This window comes from Sinohyriopsis cumingii, chromosome 1 (genome assembly GCF_028554795.1).
Source record: "Sinohyriopsis cumingii isolate HCF-2022 chromosome 1, ASM2855479v2, whole genome shotgun sequence".
Lineage (NCBI taxonomy): Eukaryota > Metazoa > Mollusca > Bivalvia > Unionida > Unionidae > Sinohyriopsis > Sinohyriopsis cumingii.
Window position 1 is genome coordinate 134,248,967 of NC_142961.1, and position 20,588 is coordinate 134,269,554.

The 20,588-nt window shown below is 33.9% G+C and overlaps 1 protein-coding gene across 7 annotated transcripts in view; it reads right to left on the bottom strand.

Moving 5' to 3' along the window:
• Nucleotides 1–577: 577 nt before the first annotated feature.
• Nucleotides 578–20,588, bottom strand: part of LOC149807893 (phosphatase and actin regulator 2-like) — a 175,204-nt gene continuing 155,193 nt past the window's right edge. For all 7 annotated transcript variants that reach the window (XM_089971711.1, XM_089971703.1, XM_089971707.1 and 4 more), the window contains 5 exons: nucleotides 19,866–19,921; nucleotides 18,247–18,308; nucleotides 16,186–16,323; nucleotides 13,617–13,693; nucleotides 578–8,433 (listed from right to left, as the gene is read on the bottom strand). In XM_089971711.1, coding sequence (XP_089827837.1) covers nucleotides 8,418–8,433; nucleotides 13,617–13,693; nucleotides 16,186–16,323; nucleotides 18,247–18,308; nucleotides 19,866–19,921 — 349 coding nt within the window. In that variant the 3' untranslated portion in view covers nucleotides 578–8,417. The remainder of the gene's footprint in view (nucleotides 8,434–13,616; nucleotides 13,694–16,185; nucleotides 16,324–18,246; nucleotides 18,309–19,865; nucleotides 19,922–20,588) is intronic.

A 20,588-nucleotide genomic window follows, 5' to 3' on the forward strand; every position in this document is an offset into this window, starting at 1 on the left:
GAATATTTTGACTTGACAAAGATCTGTGTGCATTGTGGTCTAACCATTCAGGAGGAGTAGTAATAAGATTTTCAAGATGGCTGCCATGGTGGCCATATTGGAATCAGACTGGAACCATTTTCATTTAGGACCAACTAGACATCACAAGATGTGCTAACAGATGGGCAGATGGATGACAAGTGGACAATGGACTCAAGACCATCCTAAAAGATATTCTGGTTTATGACCAGTAGAGCTAAAAATACATATAAATATATCAGAAAAATATATTTTTCTAAAATGTTTACAAAAAGCTTCACGAAAAAGGGTATATAATGAAATGAGATGACATAAAATAAAACTGCATTTGTTAGGGAAAAGAGCATGAACAGTTTACGATGGTAAGATCAAAAATCCATGGTTCACAAATTACACAATGTTTCTACCCCTCCCCTTTCAAAGCACACTTTTGTGAATAATTGACAGATTACTATTAAAAATGAATTCCAATTACCCAATTTAGGCCAAATTGTCATAAATTAATAAAAGTGTTGACAGAGCAAATGGGAAGATATCAAGTCAACCAGACAGACATAAATGAGAGCATGGAAAATTGTTTAATCAATAATCTTGCAGAGAGGAGACCAGGCAGCAACCTGAGTTACATAATATGATCATACAATACATGTAAGTGACGAGAGAAAATATTTAAAAACAGTGTATTTCATGAACAAACTTGATATACTCATTTTTATGAGCTGATATCAGCTGCAATCAACAAAGACCCGGATTGGCTGTTACAAAATCCACTGAGAGTTCCGGGTCTATGTTGTTTGTTCTACTGATTATTCTTAGCAAGCTGCATAGACCCAGATCTGCTGGCACATTATGTGTGATGACAGATCTCGGTCTGTGCAGTTTGCTGTGGGGCTTGACTTCTAATCAAGTATGTGTAATTTAGACATTTAACGTAAACATATCTTCACCTTAAATAAAATATTCACATCTTTTATGATCATATGATATTGGAAAATTGTATAGTTTATAAATGATACATTTATTGTGAATTATGGACAAATGAAGATGAGGGTATAATTTATCAACCAAGAGGCCCAAGAACTCCTGATAGTACTCAACTGGCTTGCAGTACCTCTTCAACAAAGCAGCATAAAATTGGTGGAAAACAGGATTAAAGGACAAACAATACAGGCCTTATAATACTTTGCCCTTAAGCCAGCAGGGATAGAAATATGGTTGCCTAAATACATCTTAAAAATATGTAAAATTTGTAAGCTAATATTTATTTAAATCTATCAGCCTGAAAATTTTTTCATAAAAATTAATAATAACCAATACAAGATGAAATGTAATTTTGTACAGCTGATGTGTTAAGTATCAGATATAAAAAATACAAACTATATATGCAAATGAAGAAAAAAATGTTTTTTGTTGTTGTTGCTACATTGAGTTTTGTTGTCTTCCATTGACTAATTAATGCATATACTGTCAGACAGGACAAAAGCAAAATGGCACTTCTGTGATGGCACTTCTATGATAAAGATTGGCTTAAACAAAAAAATCATGACAAAATAAAAAAAGACATTTTGTTTAAGCATTTCATTAAACTTCAAGGAAACAAAACCAATTCAGATGAGCCCTTTGTTTTATTGCTTTAGATCTCAGTGCTAAACAATACTGACTAGAGTTTTGGACACAAATATTCTGTGACGCAATAGTAGCAATACGTTATATGTAAGAAAAACACTGTTAACATTATGTGTGATACCAACATATAATATACCTTTTGCTATCAAAACAAAGGAAAAGGAATAAGTATTTACTTTTACTTTTTGGTTATATTTTTCAATTAATTGTAAATTACATGCCGTTTGTTATCAGTTATCAGTAGAACACAGACCCTAATCTGCCCATATTTTATGTGACAGTAGATCAGGGTCTATGATATTTACAGTAGGATTCCCCTTATAAATGAGTACTGACTTTATAGAATTTGTGATGAATCTGCATCGAACTTGCTGACCACTAATCTTTACAGTTACATTTCCTCCTTACATCCTGAAAACACCAGTAGTATGAAGTGTATGAAATATTCCTTGTTAATTCTAGAAACTCACTGTTGTGTTTGTCAATCTCGAGCGATTCATTTTCAAGAAAAATACACCATTATAATACCAGCTGTCAATCAATATCATCTACCTAAAATTCCTATGGGTCTCTAGCAAATCATATTCAGGGAAATGTTATATCATGATGCCTCTTTAGCTATGTTTGTCTGACTAAAATGATGCATAATGGTAAACACCTGGACAGGTTCTATCACATAATCTGTATAAAATCAATTTGCAATAGCTTATTTTTCATATTACTCCACAATGCATGACATTTTCATATAAACAGAGAATAAATATCTAATAGAAAGGTAAAATGTCCACAAAACAAGCATGGATTTTTACATGCAATGCTGTGCCAATCAGAAGCCTTTAAGTATAATGGTGGCCAATCTGCTGGCATAAAGGAACACAAGAGAGTTTGTGTTAACAAGTGTTAGCAATAAAAAATACCAATCACATGGTGAATGTAAATTATTATGCATGGTTGTCCGTTTTAGGTCAGTTCACCAGTCTGGTAAGTACTCCCAACTTCTTATCCAACAAATTGAACAGGCCTTTGTACTTGAATGCAATCTTTAACATAGAATAAGCAGGAAAGTATATCCCTATACTTTGTTGAAGCACATCTTCAGATATTCACATGCTATAACAGCTGTATCTGTGCAGCCAGTACACTGACAAGCTAAGTAATCATCTCATTAGCGGTAGGGGCCATTCTTGTGGAAGAAGTGTGTGATGGTTGTCCAAGAAATTTTCCTTCAATGTGCCAAGAAAGCAAAGTTAAGTTTGGATTACCATTAAGTGACACCTATCACCCAGCTCTCTTTCTTCAGTCTATCCCACTGATAATCTGCCCAATACAGCAAATTGTTCATGTTCTTTAGTTATAACACTTATGTTTATGGGCAAAAGACAGTGGAAACATGCTTCAAAATATACTTTCATGTTAATTTATTAGTTTCCAGTATCGTCATGTATACAAAGAGTTACAATTTTACTGCTGACCATACTAATACAAAACTCTATTATGTGTGTAAAATTTCTTGCTTTTTCAACCCCCAAAACCAAAACGGATTAACAAATTTATATAATATTTCACCTGGAAGTCAAGCTGGATGACCTGATTTGTCTTCTATTTTTGGGAAAAGTTATCGATTTTTGAGGTTACCACGTCATGCTAATGAACTACAAGTTTTTCAGATTCACTAAAGAAAGTCTTAAAAATATTCACGATGTATGATGAGTTACTTGTGCATTTTAATATTACTTCACTTGCCGACCTGTACAACACACAATTGCTGACAAACTTATTTTGCCATTTCAGAATTTGACCTCCTCACTTCTCTTCCTTTTCCCATCACTTTGGACTTAGACACTAAAACACTTTAGTCCAGCATGAACCCTGTATAAATCTGTCCATTTTGACCACCATGTAAATATAGATACTGAGTAAGTTTTGGCAACCACTTAAATATTTTCAACAAATGAAACTGGCAGGGGAAGGCCTGAAGGTTTATTAAAATACTTCATTATATGAGACTCTGAATATTTTCAAGCTAGTATAAAAAGTGATTAATTCGAAGAAAAAACCCACAGCTATGAAAAATAAATATTAATTTAGATAATTAGCATTGAATGCTTCATTAGCATGATGCCTGCATTAGCTAGTAAAAAACATATTTTCCAACAAAACTCTATGACAAAAGCACAAGCAGTTAGGCCATACTCTACAACAGCATGAATGCAAAATGACATCATGTATAATTTGGAAATACAAGTATCTACAGGTGTGCTCTCTTTAACCATTATTACAGATAAACATATATTGTATATGTAATACATTATTATAATACATAATCACAACTTTTAACAGCACTGTGTGCATATTATTTGGTACAGACAAAATTAGGCCAAAATCGACCTGATATCACCCATGTTCTATCGTAACGGCTGACAAATCAGGGCTATTTAGTATAAGGACACAACCCTATCTAAACGATCTCCTAAAATTTATATCAGACTGATTTGACCTATTTTACATTAGTCTGATAAAAATTATTTCCAAAGGTATAAACAGTATGCACGGTCTCTTGCTCAGAATTCATCCAAGATCTTTATGACATAAATCACTTACCATGTTTTATCATAACTGGATGAGAAGTATAGCCTCTGTGCCAAAAATGGTAACACACTCGCCCAGTCTAATGCAAGATCATCTCAGTAACATGTGCTGATCCTAACTTATTACATGGCAGATCTTAAAACAATGATTTACCAACCTGGAGAAGAAATCTCACTCAAATTTGGTCTCCAGAGTGGAAACAGTCTCAGCCAATTCAATATAACATTACCTTATAAGCATGTAGAGTTTGCTCATAATCAATTCCTCCATTATCTTCATAATGTAAGAACATTTAACAAGCCTGACTGATCCAAATCTGACAATACAGTTGCTAGGTACTAATTGGGTCAGAGACACCCTTCTCCAGTGATAAGAAGTATAGTCAATCAAGATCAACTCCTAAGTATCCAATGTCTTGTTCACAATAAAAGTCTATGGCTATCTTAATGACAAGCTTATTTTATCAAATTTGATAAAACTTGGATCTGACCTAGAGTGGGTAATCAGAGGCAAGATCGTTTCATAAATATGTGTGGAACCTGCTCCAACTTGTTTATCCAAGACCCTGCAGATTTACGTATATTAATAAGTTTACTCCAAATCAGACCAGACAGTGTTTAGAATGGTAATAAGTCCATCTAAATGCAGGATCACCTCGATAATATTGATTGCACCTTGCTTATTACTGAAATTATGCACTATCTTGATAATACATAGTCCTGTATTCCAAATTTTATTAAAACTGGATTGGAAATATTGTTTCCAGCATGGTAGAAAACCTCAGCCAATCAAACAAAAGATCACCAAATTATAATGCATAGCTCATTTCTTATTGAACTCATCCGAGACATTTATAATATAAGCCCATATTCCAAGTCTGATCCAAACTGAATCATAAATATGGTCTCCAAAGTGGTAACACTGTCAGCCGATCAGATTCAAAAACACCTCATTAGGATCACTGGATGCTGCTCACATCAGAACAAGTCCACAAAACTGATAACACAAACCTCTATTCTAAGTCTGATTAAAATCAAGAAATAAACATGGTCTCCAGAGTGGTAACAAGCAAGTACTGATGGACAGACAATATTTGATATATGCGGGGCCATACAAAAAGCTCATTCGGCCTTATGGTTAGGTGTGCTAATTATGATATTCATAAAAATTCAATATTAAATCTTAAACTGATATAAGAAAAGCACTTTGTACCAAAAATATCTTTTTGGCGTCAACTAAAAATTGTGCTTTTCTGGTGAATACTTTACATGTTATACATATTCTGAATACTATCAACAGAAGATTTTGAAATATTAAGAGTTGCATCCCCTACCCAACCTGTTAGCTTTGGTTACAAATTGATAGCCTGCACTGTAAACGGTCTGCAATTGGCAAATCAGTAGTAACCATGGTTTCAACTAGATCTGAGACTTGCATATTTAGCAGGGAAATAAGTTTCATTTTATATATTAATGTACAGGCATATGTACAACAAACATAGTAATAAATGATGTTTTGCCCCTTCCAAAAAGTTTAGAGCTGTTTGTGGTATATTTGTATACCCCAGCAGCTAGTTGTACATTTCAAAATCTCCATTAACAATGAAGACCACATGAAAAGAAGGTACTTAAGTTAAAATTGAAATTTGTTAAATCAATACATTTTACAAAGGGATTTCATATAAGGGAGAAGACTGATGCTATGTGGTAGTTAGGTTCCATGGACTCTATGCCACTGGGAATGGAAGGACTGAATCCCTCCAAGCAAAAATGATTTGCAGTAAAATTATAAATATTTATGAAAAAATCCATTCATAACTACCACCTTATTCAAAAGCTTTGCTTTAACAGAAACAACAGAAAGCGACATATTTGATTCCTGATTTTTCACAGTTAGTGACATTATGTAGTCATGACTGCCAGACAATAGGCTTTAAGGTCCCTGGGTGATTGCTTTAGGCCAAGTAGTTACATAATTGTCCATTAACCAGCAAGTATTCATGTGTAACTTTCTCAATCATGTAATATCCATACATTTCAGGTTATTCATCATGTATGCAATGTCAGTACCCAAAACAGTCTAACAGCCACTTCAGGGTCAGGACCAAAAGAGACAAGTTCCTAACTTTTCAAGGTTACCCCCTCCTTTTTAAAATCCGTCTAAATAAAATGAGATTACTCCTAATATCACTTATATAATGGAGTAAATTTTGTCTCAGACTTAACTGTCATATATGTGTGTAATTATGATCTAATCTACAATATTTTTTCCATTCGAACACAGACCTCCATGAACAGAATGAAAAACACCAGGATGGAATACAATGCTTCTGAATCAAATGTTCTAATATTTAGCCTTAGTTAAGCTAAACAAATGTATTCACAGCTTGCTCTTTTGTAACATAGAGGATAGTACTGAAAGGATGACTATCAACCATAATTTCGGTTAATATTTATTTTTCAGACCTTTGTTTTACAGGCTAATACTCTCAAAGTTCACAATAACTTTGCAGATTCCTAATTTAAAAATTACCCTTTTCTTCTTTTAATTCTGAAACTTGTCACATAAACAAACAGACATAAAAGTCATACAATACAGAAACAATGCAAGTACCCACAGCAACGTACTGCAAAGTCATTTCTGGGCATATATACGTAGGCTTATTGAAAACATTAAATAATTTTTATGTGTATTATTTTTATCAACTTGTATTTTTTTCCATTAAATTAATGAAATAATACACACATTTATATATCATTTTCATTCTTGCAAAGGCACCCTGATGTTTCCTTGACTTAACTGTTTCACATATTTCATTTGAAATTGGTACCGAACATAAAATAATAATAATAATAATAATGACAATAATAGCAGCAGCAGTAGCAGCAGCTGTAGTAGTAGTAGCAGCAGAAAACAATACAGAAAAACCTGTCCTGAGAGACCATTGCTACAAGAGACCACCTATCATGAGACCAGGTTCTCCTTGCAGATTTATTATATTGTTTTGTGAACTGTCATGAATGAATTTGGCAGAAGGAGTGGTCTTCTAAGGCAGGTTCAAATTTATCATACCAGTCTCTTCAAGAAAATATTCCCTACCTGTAACCTGATACAATCCAGGTGGGTCATTCAAGGCAGTTGACGGGGGAGTACTGCATACCATATATACTCCCTACAATTCGAGTCCAACTGCACAGACCCAGATTTGTCCTCATATTATGCATCAACAGATCTGAGTCTATGCAGTTTGTTAGGAATAACCAGTAGAACAAACAACACAGACCCTGATCTGCAGGTGCATTATGCTAACAGAAGATCAGGATCTATACTGTTTGCAGCCTGACTCACATAATTGAGTATAAACAGTAATATTACATAACCAAACAGGTGTGATACTAGGACCTGTATTCTTGAAACATTCAAGCAATGAGGTCAAAATTCTAACATCAGATGTGACTCTCTGGGTGCACCTAGCTTTATTCTAGTAAATGTTATGGGCTGGATTGGGAAAGTTTTTAAGAGATACGATCAGTACACATTATTTCTGACATGGCTAAATTATGTCAATTCAGAATACTTTTTGTAGCATTTGTTGTCAGTTTCATACTATTCCAGTGCTGTGTAAGAAAATCAGTTTCATACTGTCTTTCTCACGTTATTTTACATACACTTAATGCATAACATTTCAGAAAAAAATGTTTACGCACAATTAAAGTATGTGAATCAAGAAAATGAGTTGTGTAAAAATGGTGCTAGGATTATCACAGGATGAATGTTTTAAAGAACAGTTCTTTCCATGATGATTTGCAAAATAGATTTAAAGCACATTATGAAATCCCCTGACTTGATGCATATTCCAATGAAAGAAACAGCTAATGAAGATGATTTCCATATGATCCAAGTGGACTGGCCTCAAGTCTAGAATGATAGTCTTTATCCAAGTTCAAAGTACAACATTCGTAACTAAGAACAGCACTCACAGGAAAATTAGTAATTTTGATGTGATGACCTCCAAGATTAAATTTGCCAGTCTAAAGTCCAGGCCCATAGGAAATGTGAAGTGACAGTGGTGTGGGACCTGCCCCACCTTGGGTGCATATTCCAGGACTCCCATTTCCACAATAGGGCCTGCCTGTAATTGATTCTCCTAGAGATGTCTATACCATGATATGATTATTCAAGTGTCACGGTCTGTGAAACCTGTAAAAAAAAAAGAAAAAGCAAAGATAAGAAAACTTTTCAAATAATGTAATCTATCAGATGTGAAAGCAAATTCTGAATAAGGTGTTTACTCATAAACACAAATTCTCTTCACCAAAAGAAGCAAATTTAGAATATCTAAAAACATGCAGACCATCATGGAGGACTTGCTGCCAAGACAATGCGAATTATGTGCCTTGCACAGAGATACATCATGACAACCAGGCTACTACAAATGCATGTATGTATGCATATGTGTGTGTGTATGTATATGTACATACGTAGGTATGTGTGTGTGTTCATGTATGTATGTATATATGCATATGTGTGTGTGTATGTATGTATGTACAGTAAGTCCTCAAAACCAGAATATGCTCAAGACCGACATTTTTGTAATTTCAGAATTTTTCCTTCTTTAATATCATCCTTTCTTCCTAGTAAACTGAAATCCCTCAACTCCTGATACCAAATCTAAACCGTGATCCCAAATTTCACATTTACACTTAAAAACTTCCATAAAACCAAAACTTGCTTCAAATGTATTTTAGCTGCTAAAATTTCTGACATGATGAACAGATTAATTATGGTCAGCAAGTACTGTAATAGGTTTATATGCGAGTCAAAGACTGGGAAAAGACCCTAGGGCATGCATGTTTAAAGCAATACTTGAGATGCACAACAACACAGATTACGTCTCACAAAAACTTATCTAATGTCTTTGCACTATCAAAAGAGTCAGCTTTTAAGGTCAATTATTAATAACTAAATGCCTGCACGTATTCCATTTCATAACTAAATGCCTGCAGTGCATCCATTTAATAACTAAATGCCTGTAGGTATTCCATTTAATAACTAAATGCCTGTAGATATTACATTTTATAACTAAATGCCTGTAGGTATTCCATTTAATAACTAAATGCCTGTAGGTATTACATTTTATAACTAAATGCCTGTAGGTATTCCATTTAATAAATAAATGCCTGTAGGTATTCCATTTAATAACTAAATGCCTGTAGGTATTCCATTTTATAACTAAATGCCTGTAGGTATTCCATTTAATAACTAAATGCCTGTAGGTGTTCCATTTAATAACTAAATGCCTGTAGGTATTCCATTTAAGAAAGATCAACTTTATCTGGTTGTGATCAATGCTATTCACTTGTACAATTTTAAAATTCATTTTTGTAACTAAATATTAGGGTATGTGGCCTCATCAAATGTAAAGATAACCTAATAAACAAATGGCTAAAAATATAAACATTACTCAAGCTGAAAATTAGGTCAGGGTCAGAGTGACTTGTCACTGGTATGGTGACATCCCTCGATAGGCATCCAAAGTCTATTTTTGGTGTGGTTGAGTCACATTAAGATGTATATTTCATGAGCGAAGGTGAAATTGGGTCCAAAATGCTGAGGATGTAACAAAGGAAAATCACAAAATATAGATGTCATTCAAGTGTGAAAATTAGGTCACTGTGACCAGGTTTTAGAATTACCGAATTAATGTCCTTAAGATGCATCAATTTACCATCAATTTAGGTGAAAAAGGATCCATTATACTGAGGGTGCAAAAAATGACTAGATGAATATACAAAAGTAACTCAAACATGAATATTATGTCACAGTGACCTAATTTGTGTAAGATAAAGTTACTCTTTTTGCAATGCATCCATGTACCATTTTTCTCAGGTGTCACTGAAATAGTGTCCATGATACTGAAGGGATAATGATTGAATAAAGAAACATAAAAACAAATGAATGAATGAATAATGAATGAATACACCAACCAACAAATAGATAAAATGCTACATCTCGAAACTTTGATGGCAATGGATGAAAAAGACTAAATTGCTGGTTTAAATGTCTTCAAGGACATGAATTTGCAAGGAAAACCGTATCTGCTTGCTATTTTTACATGCTATGCTATTTTTACACGCACCATCACTTAATTAATAAGTTATCTACAAAGATATTAAATAAAGCAAAAGAAACATTTTTAAATCCTAACATTCACCAATTTACATATGCATTGTTTGAGACCCTGCATGGCAACAGCAGATAGAATGCTTACAACACCTAAAATAAGTATGGGGGGAAAAACCCAACTACGTTCAATTGTCATTGAAATTCTAATATTTTACACTGGGTCACATATATACAAGTATATTATGGAAAATCTTCCGTGATAAGAAAAAGCATTTCATAAGTGATGAAGCCATTGAGTTTTTTACCCAAGGCAAAAAAGTACATAAACCACAAAATAAAAAAAAAAAAAAAAATAAAGCATACTGTGAAATTTGAACCTGTGACTCAGCATGACAGGGGGTCATAATTACCACTGACCAAGCAAGTGACAGTAAGGTTGATCAAATTTCTTGGTCAAAATTTTACCAATGAGCACAGTAAACAAAACTTTTATTTTCGTAATTCTCTACAGTGAATTAACAAAATTATTTCTATTGGAAAATCCACTCATTCATGGACTAACATATGATAAAATGGATTTACATGCCATACCCCTCAAACTATGTGTACACACCCTTGTTATTTATGAATACCATGCATGCTGTTACTCCACACCACATAGAAAAAGCCTTGTTACTGATAAATCCCAGACAGATTGTTACCAACATCACATGGATATAGCCTAGTTATTTATGAATACCAATATCTTGTAAGCCCAAACCACATGGATATAGCCTTTCTTTATGAATACCAGACATGTTGGCATCATTACATCAGTACTATTAAAATATCACAAACAAAAGACTCGACCTCTATTGTAATTTCAGAAGACTGTTTAATAGTTTGGGACATGATACACTTCACATTTCTTCAGACCTTACAACCCTAATAAGACCTCCTCAATAAGGCAGTTGGACCAGTTTTCAGTAGGGTGCAACAAAATATCATGTACTGCTACTGTCAAGCTGGAAAACGTGCATTGAAAAGTCCAGAAAGTGTGACTGATAATTGATGCAGTGATGGAAAACACTGCATTCAAAAGTCCAGAAAGTGTGATTGATAATTGATGCAGTGATGGAAAACACTGCATTTAAAAGTCCAGAAAGTGTGATTCAAGATTGATGCAGTGATGGAAAACACTGCATTCAAAAGTCCAGAAAGTGTGATTCAAGATTGATGCAGTGATGGAAAACATTGCATTCAAAAGTCCAGAAAGTGTGATTCAAGATTGATGCAGTGATGGAAAACATTGCATTCAAAAGTCCAGAAAGTGTGATTCAAGATTGATGCAGTGATGGAAAACATTGCATTCAAAAGTCCAGAAAGTGTGATTCAAGATTGATGCAGTGATGGAAAACACTGCATTCAAAAGTTTGTAACATTTACTTGATATTTAATTATCTACAGTATAGTTTCACAAACTGCAATTCTAAAGACTACGGAGCTCAATGACTTTTTTATATCTCTCAACCTGACATAATCCTTAAAACAAAATTCATGTAGCAACAGCAATCAGCTTTCTATCCTTGTGACATAATCAAATCAACACATTATATCCACTAAATGTAACTATTTCCTTTCCAGACTTTTCCCCAAAAGAATCTGAATATTCCCTTGTATTATTACAACTTTTAAAGGGGTTTATTGTCCCTTTCATTCTTACATATTCCTTGTTGGACACCATCTTAAAAAGGGTAAGCAGCAGCTTGGGTGGTGCTCTATAGTTTCGTATTTTGCAGAGGGTTAGAATTTTAAAGAAAAAGAATTATCTCGGCTTTCTTCACTGGTTATACTGGCTATTTAAAAAAGACCTTGTATATCTTAGGTATAGTCTGAAGAACCTTTCATTCCCTTTATTTTGGTGTCTGACTGATGGGTGTAATATGGGTTATAGTGTATACAGCCTGGGCTTACTCCAGATATGCACCTTTCAAAAAAGTGCTAGCTCCACTTGGTCATTTTCACTTCCTGAACTTCAAAGGTAAATTGTATAAAAAAGAGCAGATAAATTTTTAAAAACATTTTATATATTTGGTAATTCATACATTGCACTTTCTGAAGCTGGTATTGTCTAGTCTGGCAAAATTCATTTTCCCTATTTTAATAGTAGCTATGGAGAGTGTACTTTAGACTAATTCAGGCTGATTTTTTTTTAGCACAATGGAGCAGTCATTTTAGTTAGCAGTGTGCTTAGATCATATACAATTTCCAAAAGCACAATATCCATATTACATTAATGTAGCATAGAGGTATTCCAACATTCTCTCCTTTGTGCATCTTTTAAATGCAAACAACTTCATCTTACATACGTCACTCTCTCAAAAGTACATAATAACTGGTGAGCGCCCCCTTGATCATGCAGATGTTGTGCATCACAAAATACACACTGTTTAAAGCATCTGAGGTACTCCAGTAAAGTTAGTCTGGTTCCCTGACCAATTCCACTAAATCTAATATAAAACTTAGATCTGAATCAAACATGGACAAGCCAGTATCTGGACTTTACTGCAATCATATTTCCGTCGTTTGTTTTTTTGTTCCATAAGTCTGTATTTTAAGGGTAATTTTCTGAAGACTTGCAGCAAGATTGTAAGGGTTGGCAGGTCTGTTCCTTGTCCAGTCTAATTTTATCTTCTTCAATGACCACTGCATCAGCCCCTATACTATAGAGAGTAATAAACTGAAATTCACAGAACTTGCCATACAACTGATGTGTGGATTAATAAGAATCCTCAATACAACAGAGTTTGAATCAACAAGGCTTCTGAAGAACACAGTGTCTGATCTGCAAGTGCTGCAGCTGTATTATTTTTAAATCCAACTTGCAAAAGCTTCAATGCACAACTTATCAGTGAATCTTAACACTGATGTCAATATGACCTTACTAAAACAAAAGAGAATCCAGGAAAAAGACTTTAAATAAGTAAACAAAATGCAGCAATTTTTAACAAACTCTGTACAGAATAGAAGCCAGTCAGACCAGAGATGGCATTGTAGTCTATATGTTTTACTTTTGATATACTAACTTCAGGTGAAACAATAAATATTTTTATGGATCATGGATGACTGAGCATTGTGCCTGCAAACTCATCTAAACATAATTGTAACCATGATTTGATGGTTGGACATAATGATGGACTAACAGTAGCTATATGACCTATTACTGTTATTGTCATGGAAGCATGGACATAACAGAAACAGCATTAATTATACATTACCTTGTTAAATGTTTACTCTCTTCATGCACAGCCATCTCTTTGCTTTTAAATTCATTTAATTCTTTTCTTATGGCAGCCTGAAAAGAAAAAATTTCAGTAACACTTGATGCAAAGTCTGTTCTCTTTTCAATATAAAATAACGAGATACCCAATAACGTCAGTGAATAAAATATATACCGTTATACCTGACGTCTTCTTTTTGGATCAAGACCTCATAGGATGCTTGCCTTGTGGGGAAGGGTGGGTGGGATTATTTGCACAATAAAATTTGCTTCCTCCATTATATACATTACCGCATCATATTACATTATAAAAATAGGTAAGAGGAAGAGGAAATATTGAGTATCCTAACTCTACCTGTGTCATCCTGTAGCAGCATGATTGCTTTACTAAATGGACGAACTTCTAATGTGCTTATACATGTGCATGGGAGATCTCAGTGGGATTATATACTTGTTTTTTGTCTTACATAAAAAAAATTCCCAGGCGAATCCAGCGAAAATGGCAAACTCATGTCTGGGTCAAAGGTTGTGCATTCAAGAATGGGGAGTGGTCACTGTCTGTGCAGCTACCACTAACCCATCAAGATTCATTTTCTCTTCTTAGGAAGCCATTTCAAGACTTCAGGAATTGTATCAATAGTGATGTCACAACCTACCTTAATGAATAAAAGGTTGATTTTTTGGAGAGGATAGCTAGTAAAGCTGACAACTATTCTTTGACTCACAAAGTTTCATTTGCACATAAATCTTCCTCTCAGCAGGCTTTTGTTTCAAATATCCCATTTCAGTCTCATGCAAGCACTTCTAAATCTCAAACTGGTACAACTATTGAAATAAAATTTCTGATAACATTAATCAGAAATCCTTATCTCTTCCTATTTAAGAAAGGACATGTTATTTCTGATTGCTATAGGATGAAATTTAGGCAGCAGAATAAAGACAGCTATTCCAAATGCTCTTGATTCTACAAAGTCAAGGTCATATATTGAAAAAAATAAGACTCAACATCCCCCATGAGACTAATCAATGAGGTGTAGTTAAACATGGTTGTTTTTGCAGCCCTTGAGCTGCTTTTTCAAAACGCTGGACCAAGCATTTTCATAGTAATGAGCAAATGTATCTGTAGGCATGTCTTCTCCACAACCATGTATCATGTACACTTCTCACACTTTGTAGTCATCTCGGTGACGACGAGGAGGAATAAACAAGTGAATACACCAAATATACATAAATAAATGAAAGAGAAAAAAAGAAAAAAAAAATGTAAACTGTGTTATCAAAATGGCTTAGAAATATAATAGTTTATAAGTACAGGACATGAAAATTTCTCCACTGAAACTGAATGTTACAGATCAAAATCCCGTGACAATGATAAATGGCGTGATAATTGCAAAAATATAAACCAAATTCACTGGATTTTACAAAATGATGTATGCACTGTAAAAACCAACATTCTGACATACTATTCAACAGAAAATGAAACGTGGATGAGTAAAGTTATAACATTTTTATGAAATTTAACTAGATTGTCTGGAGGACATCTTAGCATATGCCAGTGAAGGTAAAAACTGGCACATCTGGGTAGAAAGGGGAGTTAACCTGTAGGAGTTGCTTTCCTTTTTCTATATATAATAATATAGACAGATATTTTGTACCTTTTTGTTGGCTGGATTCATAGGTAGCATAAAGGTATCCTTATGTAATGTGATTAAGCATTGATGAAGAAAGTCTAAAATATCAAATTTTGTAAAACAATATTTTCTTCCATGTTAGATTTAACACATACACAAGATACATTTAAGTGCATGACGAACTTCTTTGTAATGGCCAGTGACCTTGAACCTCATATCATTGAAAACCATTCAACTTATCTTAGACAATGTCAAGAAAAACCCATATGCTAAGTTTGCTTAAATCTACAATTAACACATTTTTTTGGAGAAAAAATAAATAAAATAAATAAAAAGTCAAGCAATTAGCATCATTTAACATGATCATGACATATCCAGAAATGGAACAGACAAAAATGCATTCATACTTGTTTGTGTTATCATGCTCTCAAGCCAGTACAGCTTAACAACTTGGTCAAGATCTTGGACCGTAAAACCAATGTAAGAGTGCAGGCTATAATATTGCTCACTAAATGCAACTAAACACAAAGTTTGGTCACAATTCACTTTTAATTGTACAAGTACCTGTGTTCAAGAGCTCAATGAAGTACAAAAATGCAAGCATAACCTTGGACTTGATTATAAGGTCAATGCACCTTTCGTGTACCAAGTCTGTAATTTTGCATTATAAGGTATTTTGGAAATGACATACTACATAAAGAATTTCCCACATTCTTTGCAAATGACCAGGTTTGGATTTGGTCCAATTTGGTGTTTGATGGCACAACAACATTTAATTTAGAGTTGAGCCAACCGGAGAAAAGTGATTTGCCCAAGGATGCTCCACAGTAGCTGATCCGAGCTGATGTAATGACATGATGTGAACAATTTCAGCTGCAAGTCTCAAATGCTAAACACTGAGCCATTGCAACTCCTGAAGTTTATCAGGATGCATACCTTATCCCTAGGTGTAAGTCTGGTCCAGGGTTTGTCTGCCCTCCTGTCATACTCCTCCGCATCTGTCACCTCAATATAGTCATTAAACTTTATAATCTTCCTCTCTTTCAGTTCCTCTATTGTTGGTCTAAAACTCAACTGGAAAAAAATATATTCAGTATATTGAAAACTGATGCGATATTAATTTACATGGATGGAAGAATATACTTCAATAGATATTTGCTATGCATGGCCATTTTTACTATCATAAACATACTATTATTACTAATCTTTATAATATTTTTATAAATGTTTTCTTGATATGTCACTAGAATTTATATTAACACCTGAAACATTAAGAAATTACTGCGACTTCCTGTTAAAAAAGCATTTTCTACTATTGTTTCAAGTATTATCTATAATGGAATGAAATCCAGGGCATAGAACTACTATCAAAGACTAATCATTGACCTAAATTTAAGTTGGCTCTATTGGCATTATAAAATTGACATGAAAGGCCAGTGGTGTGTGTTTGTGATTTGGATATTTTTACGTAGCTTTAACAATTTTTCAGTCATATCGCTACGATGTCTGCAGTGTGGCAGTTTATAGTAATGTTTAGCACTGGGGCATCATGCCACAGACATGTATCATCATGTCCCACCTAGTCACATTATCCTGACACCTGGCTGACTAGTCCTAACACTAACCTCTTAACGCTGAGCGCCAAGTGATACAGCTGTTAGTACCATTTTTATAAGTCTTTGGTATGACTCTGCCGAGGATCAAACCCTCGACTTCCCACATCCGAGGCAGACACTCTAACCACTAGGACACTTGAGCAGTAAAGCCCAGTGGATCTATACTTTATTACTAATTTTAGTAAGACCATAAAGTCTGTTGCCATTATTAGTAACAAAAGCTGTATTTGGCAAAAGAGAATGGACACTATGCCAGAAGGACAGAGGGACTTGAATCCTTCCAAGCCAAAAAGTCATTGAAGACCATGCATTCAAATCTTAAGTTTTTAATCTCTGCAGCATATGTGGTGTTACGTGGTCTCTTAGGTGGTGGAAACTCAATAAATTCATGAAGGTTTTCTACTGTTTTCTTTATTGTAATGGCAGCCATATTTTATTGTAGATTTGCATCATTTGTACAAATATACAAGCAATTTATGCATTGATGCTTTTATCTTAGTTAAATTCTTCTGTGTGAGATTACAGAGATCTCATGGTTAAGTGATTACAGAGATCTCATTGTTGAGTGATTAGAGATCTCATTGTTGAGTGATTACAGAGATCTCATTGTTGAGTGATTACATAGATCTCATTGTTGAGTGATTACATAGATCTCATTGTTGAGTGATTAGAGATCTCATTGTTGAGTGATTACAGAGATCTCATTGTTGAGTGATTACATAGATCTCATTGTTGAGTGATTACATAGATCTCATTGAGTGATTAGAGATCTCACTGTTGAGTGATTACAGAGATCTCATTGTTGAGTGATTACATAGATCTCATTGTTGAGTGATTAGATATCTCATTGTTGAGTGATTACATAGATCACATTGTTGAGTGACTAGAGATCTCGTTGAGTGATTAGAGATCTCATTGTTGAGTGATTACAGAGATCTCATTGTTGAGTGATTACATAGATCTCATTGTTGTGTGATTACATAGATCTCATTGTTGAGTGATTAGAGATCTCATTGTTGAGTGATTACAGAGATCTCATTGTTGAGTGATTACATAGATCTCATTGTTGAGTGATTACAGAGATCTCATTGTTGTGTGATTACATAGATCTCACTGTTGAGTGATAACAGAGATCTTATTGCTGAGATGTTTTTTAAACAATCTTGGTTTTATCTCATGGTGAATAATCCTCACTTGTACAAATATTAAGATCTTGTTGCCAGAATGCCACATGCCAAATTTCGTTCAAACTAAAAAATTTGATCAATAAAAAAAATGCACATTGAATGGAAGGGCACACTATAAGCACACCTGGTTTTACAGCAGGTGAACTAAAAATTGATTGCTGTCCATACTTGGAATGCTTCAAAGATATACTTACTTTTCTTATAAGATATCTCTTCTTTTCTTCTTTTTCCTTTTCACGATCTTCATTTGTTTGAGCTGGAGAAAAAAGTTTAAAAAAATTATCTGTATGCATTTCAATCACTGAAAATCTGCTTTGAACTTCATTTAAGTCTGGGGGTCATACTGCTCAAATAAACATAAAATAACTTTCAAACATTGAAGAAACAGCTCACTGCCTCTAAGTAGCTGGGTCTTTTCTTTTTCACTACATATTTTTTTGTTGCTGGCACAAGTCAATTGGTCTTTTTGTCTATAAATCTGCAAAGTCTGAAAAATGTGACAGCAGCTTTTGACTGTTTAAAAATCTAACAAACTTAATGATGTAGTGGAGTTTGAATACTGAATACAGATTTGCATGGTGTAGGAAAGCTGTAACTAAAGATGCTTCCATGACTCACAATAGAAACTCTACATACTTTATATTGCGTCCCCCTCCTCGATGACCCTCTCCTCAAGAAACTGATCCAGGGGTCATAACCTTAAATCCTTTAATGCATATACACAACTCCCTCATTTTCGCATGTCCAGATAATCTGCAGACTTGCTTATAACATGGGAGCTGGTGTTAGTCCCATTCTTCTAACAGAAAATGAAGGTGTCTATTCATATGATAGATGTGTACGCAATGTAGAAAAAGACTTGAAATGTTGACTTGTAAATGCTGTGGAAGATGTTACATGAAATCATCCAATGAACAAAGGTAATGGAATGGGGATGGGGGGGGGGGAGGTACAAACATGTAATGACATTATAATAAAGGTAATGGAATGGGGATGGGGGGGGGTACAAACATGTAATGACATTATAACAGGTTTGGACCTCCCAAAATGTTCCATCCATGAGTCGATACTATTAACTACATTGGTAACAAGCACCTGTGAAATGATGGAGTGTAATAGTTTACCAGTTTTAACTAAAACGACTTAAACAAAAGGTGTTCAGGAGTGAAAATGAATATATTTTCTATGGAAGATAAGACTAAATGCATGATTTTCTGATAATTTCAATTCTAACATGTGAAAGCTGAACACTGATAATAAAAAATATGCAATTGTCCTATGGATTTTACTACTTATTCTTATGATTAAAATGTGGAAATGGAACTACCAAAATTAATTAAAATATACATTTACGGCTAAAGCTTCCATTGATAGGTTTAAATCAAGTAACAAGTCTGAAAACAACATTACATCTATGCAAGTATGTTACTACAAGTTATAAAGTTCCATTTACGAGGCAACTCAATTAGCTCTGCAGTACTTGATGAAAATGCTGCTATAAAAAGTTAGGAACATTCCAACTATAAACTGGTTCTGTAAGAATTTTAAAAGATTTAATCTCTTTAATTTATGTCAGCATCAACTTAATGCATGCAAACACTATTAAATGACTTATCAATGGAAATATTCATTGCTATCTACATCTCATATTTTTGTGATCATCAATTTCATCAATACCTGAATTTAAGAATATTGGCATTTATGATAAGACATCTTATATCGGTTGGTTGAATTCATGGTCTGTAGAAACTGAAAAAATCCATGAAAATAAAAGAGAAGTAACAGGAGGGAAAAACACTGTCAAGTTACTTACAAAGCAAAATATGTCTCTGCTGCAATTCTTCTGGCGTTGGTCTAAGGCTCAAACGTCTGAAACAAAATTGAAATAAAATTGGATGCAATGAAATAGAAATTAATCTTGTATAATCATACAAATCTATGTTTCTGAATGAAAGGTTAAAAAAGGCACGAAGAACACTGAGTGCAAATGCTGTATATTGTATTATTTTGTGAATTTTGTACTGGTGACTTATTTCCATCATAGTTTCATTAGATAATTAAGATCCTGCCTCATAATCAGAAACATGAACAAAAAAAAAATGTTTGCAATTGTTTAAAGATTATTTCTCATTAAAATAAAGAAAACTTGATACTTGTAAGAATTAGCTCATGTAAAGTGCTATAAATTTCATAAAGATCACCAGAGTTGTCTAGCCACAAGTCATAAAAATTTTAACCCAAATAAATCAAGGTTCATATTTTTTTCCCTGCACAAATCAATTACATTTATTAAGAAGAAACAAACCAATTTTACATTTCCTGCTCCACCTATGACAAATGAATATTCAGGTCACTGAAGTAAAAAGAAAATATCAGCACAACTTCTTTCATGATTGTTTTTAATTTCATTTGAAAATGGTTCATTCTTTTATATCAGGCTAATATATCTGAACATGGTTAAAGTATTTTCCCACCATTCCATTTGTTTGTATCCTCTACCAATTTAAAAACAAAAAAACATCAAGAATATGAAAAA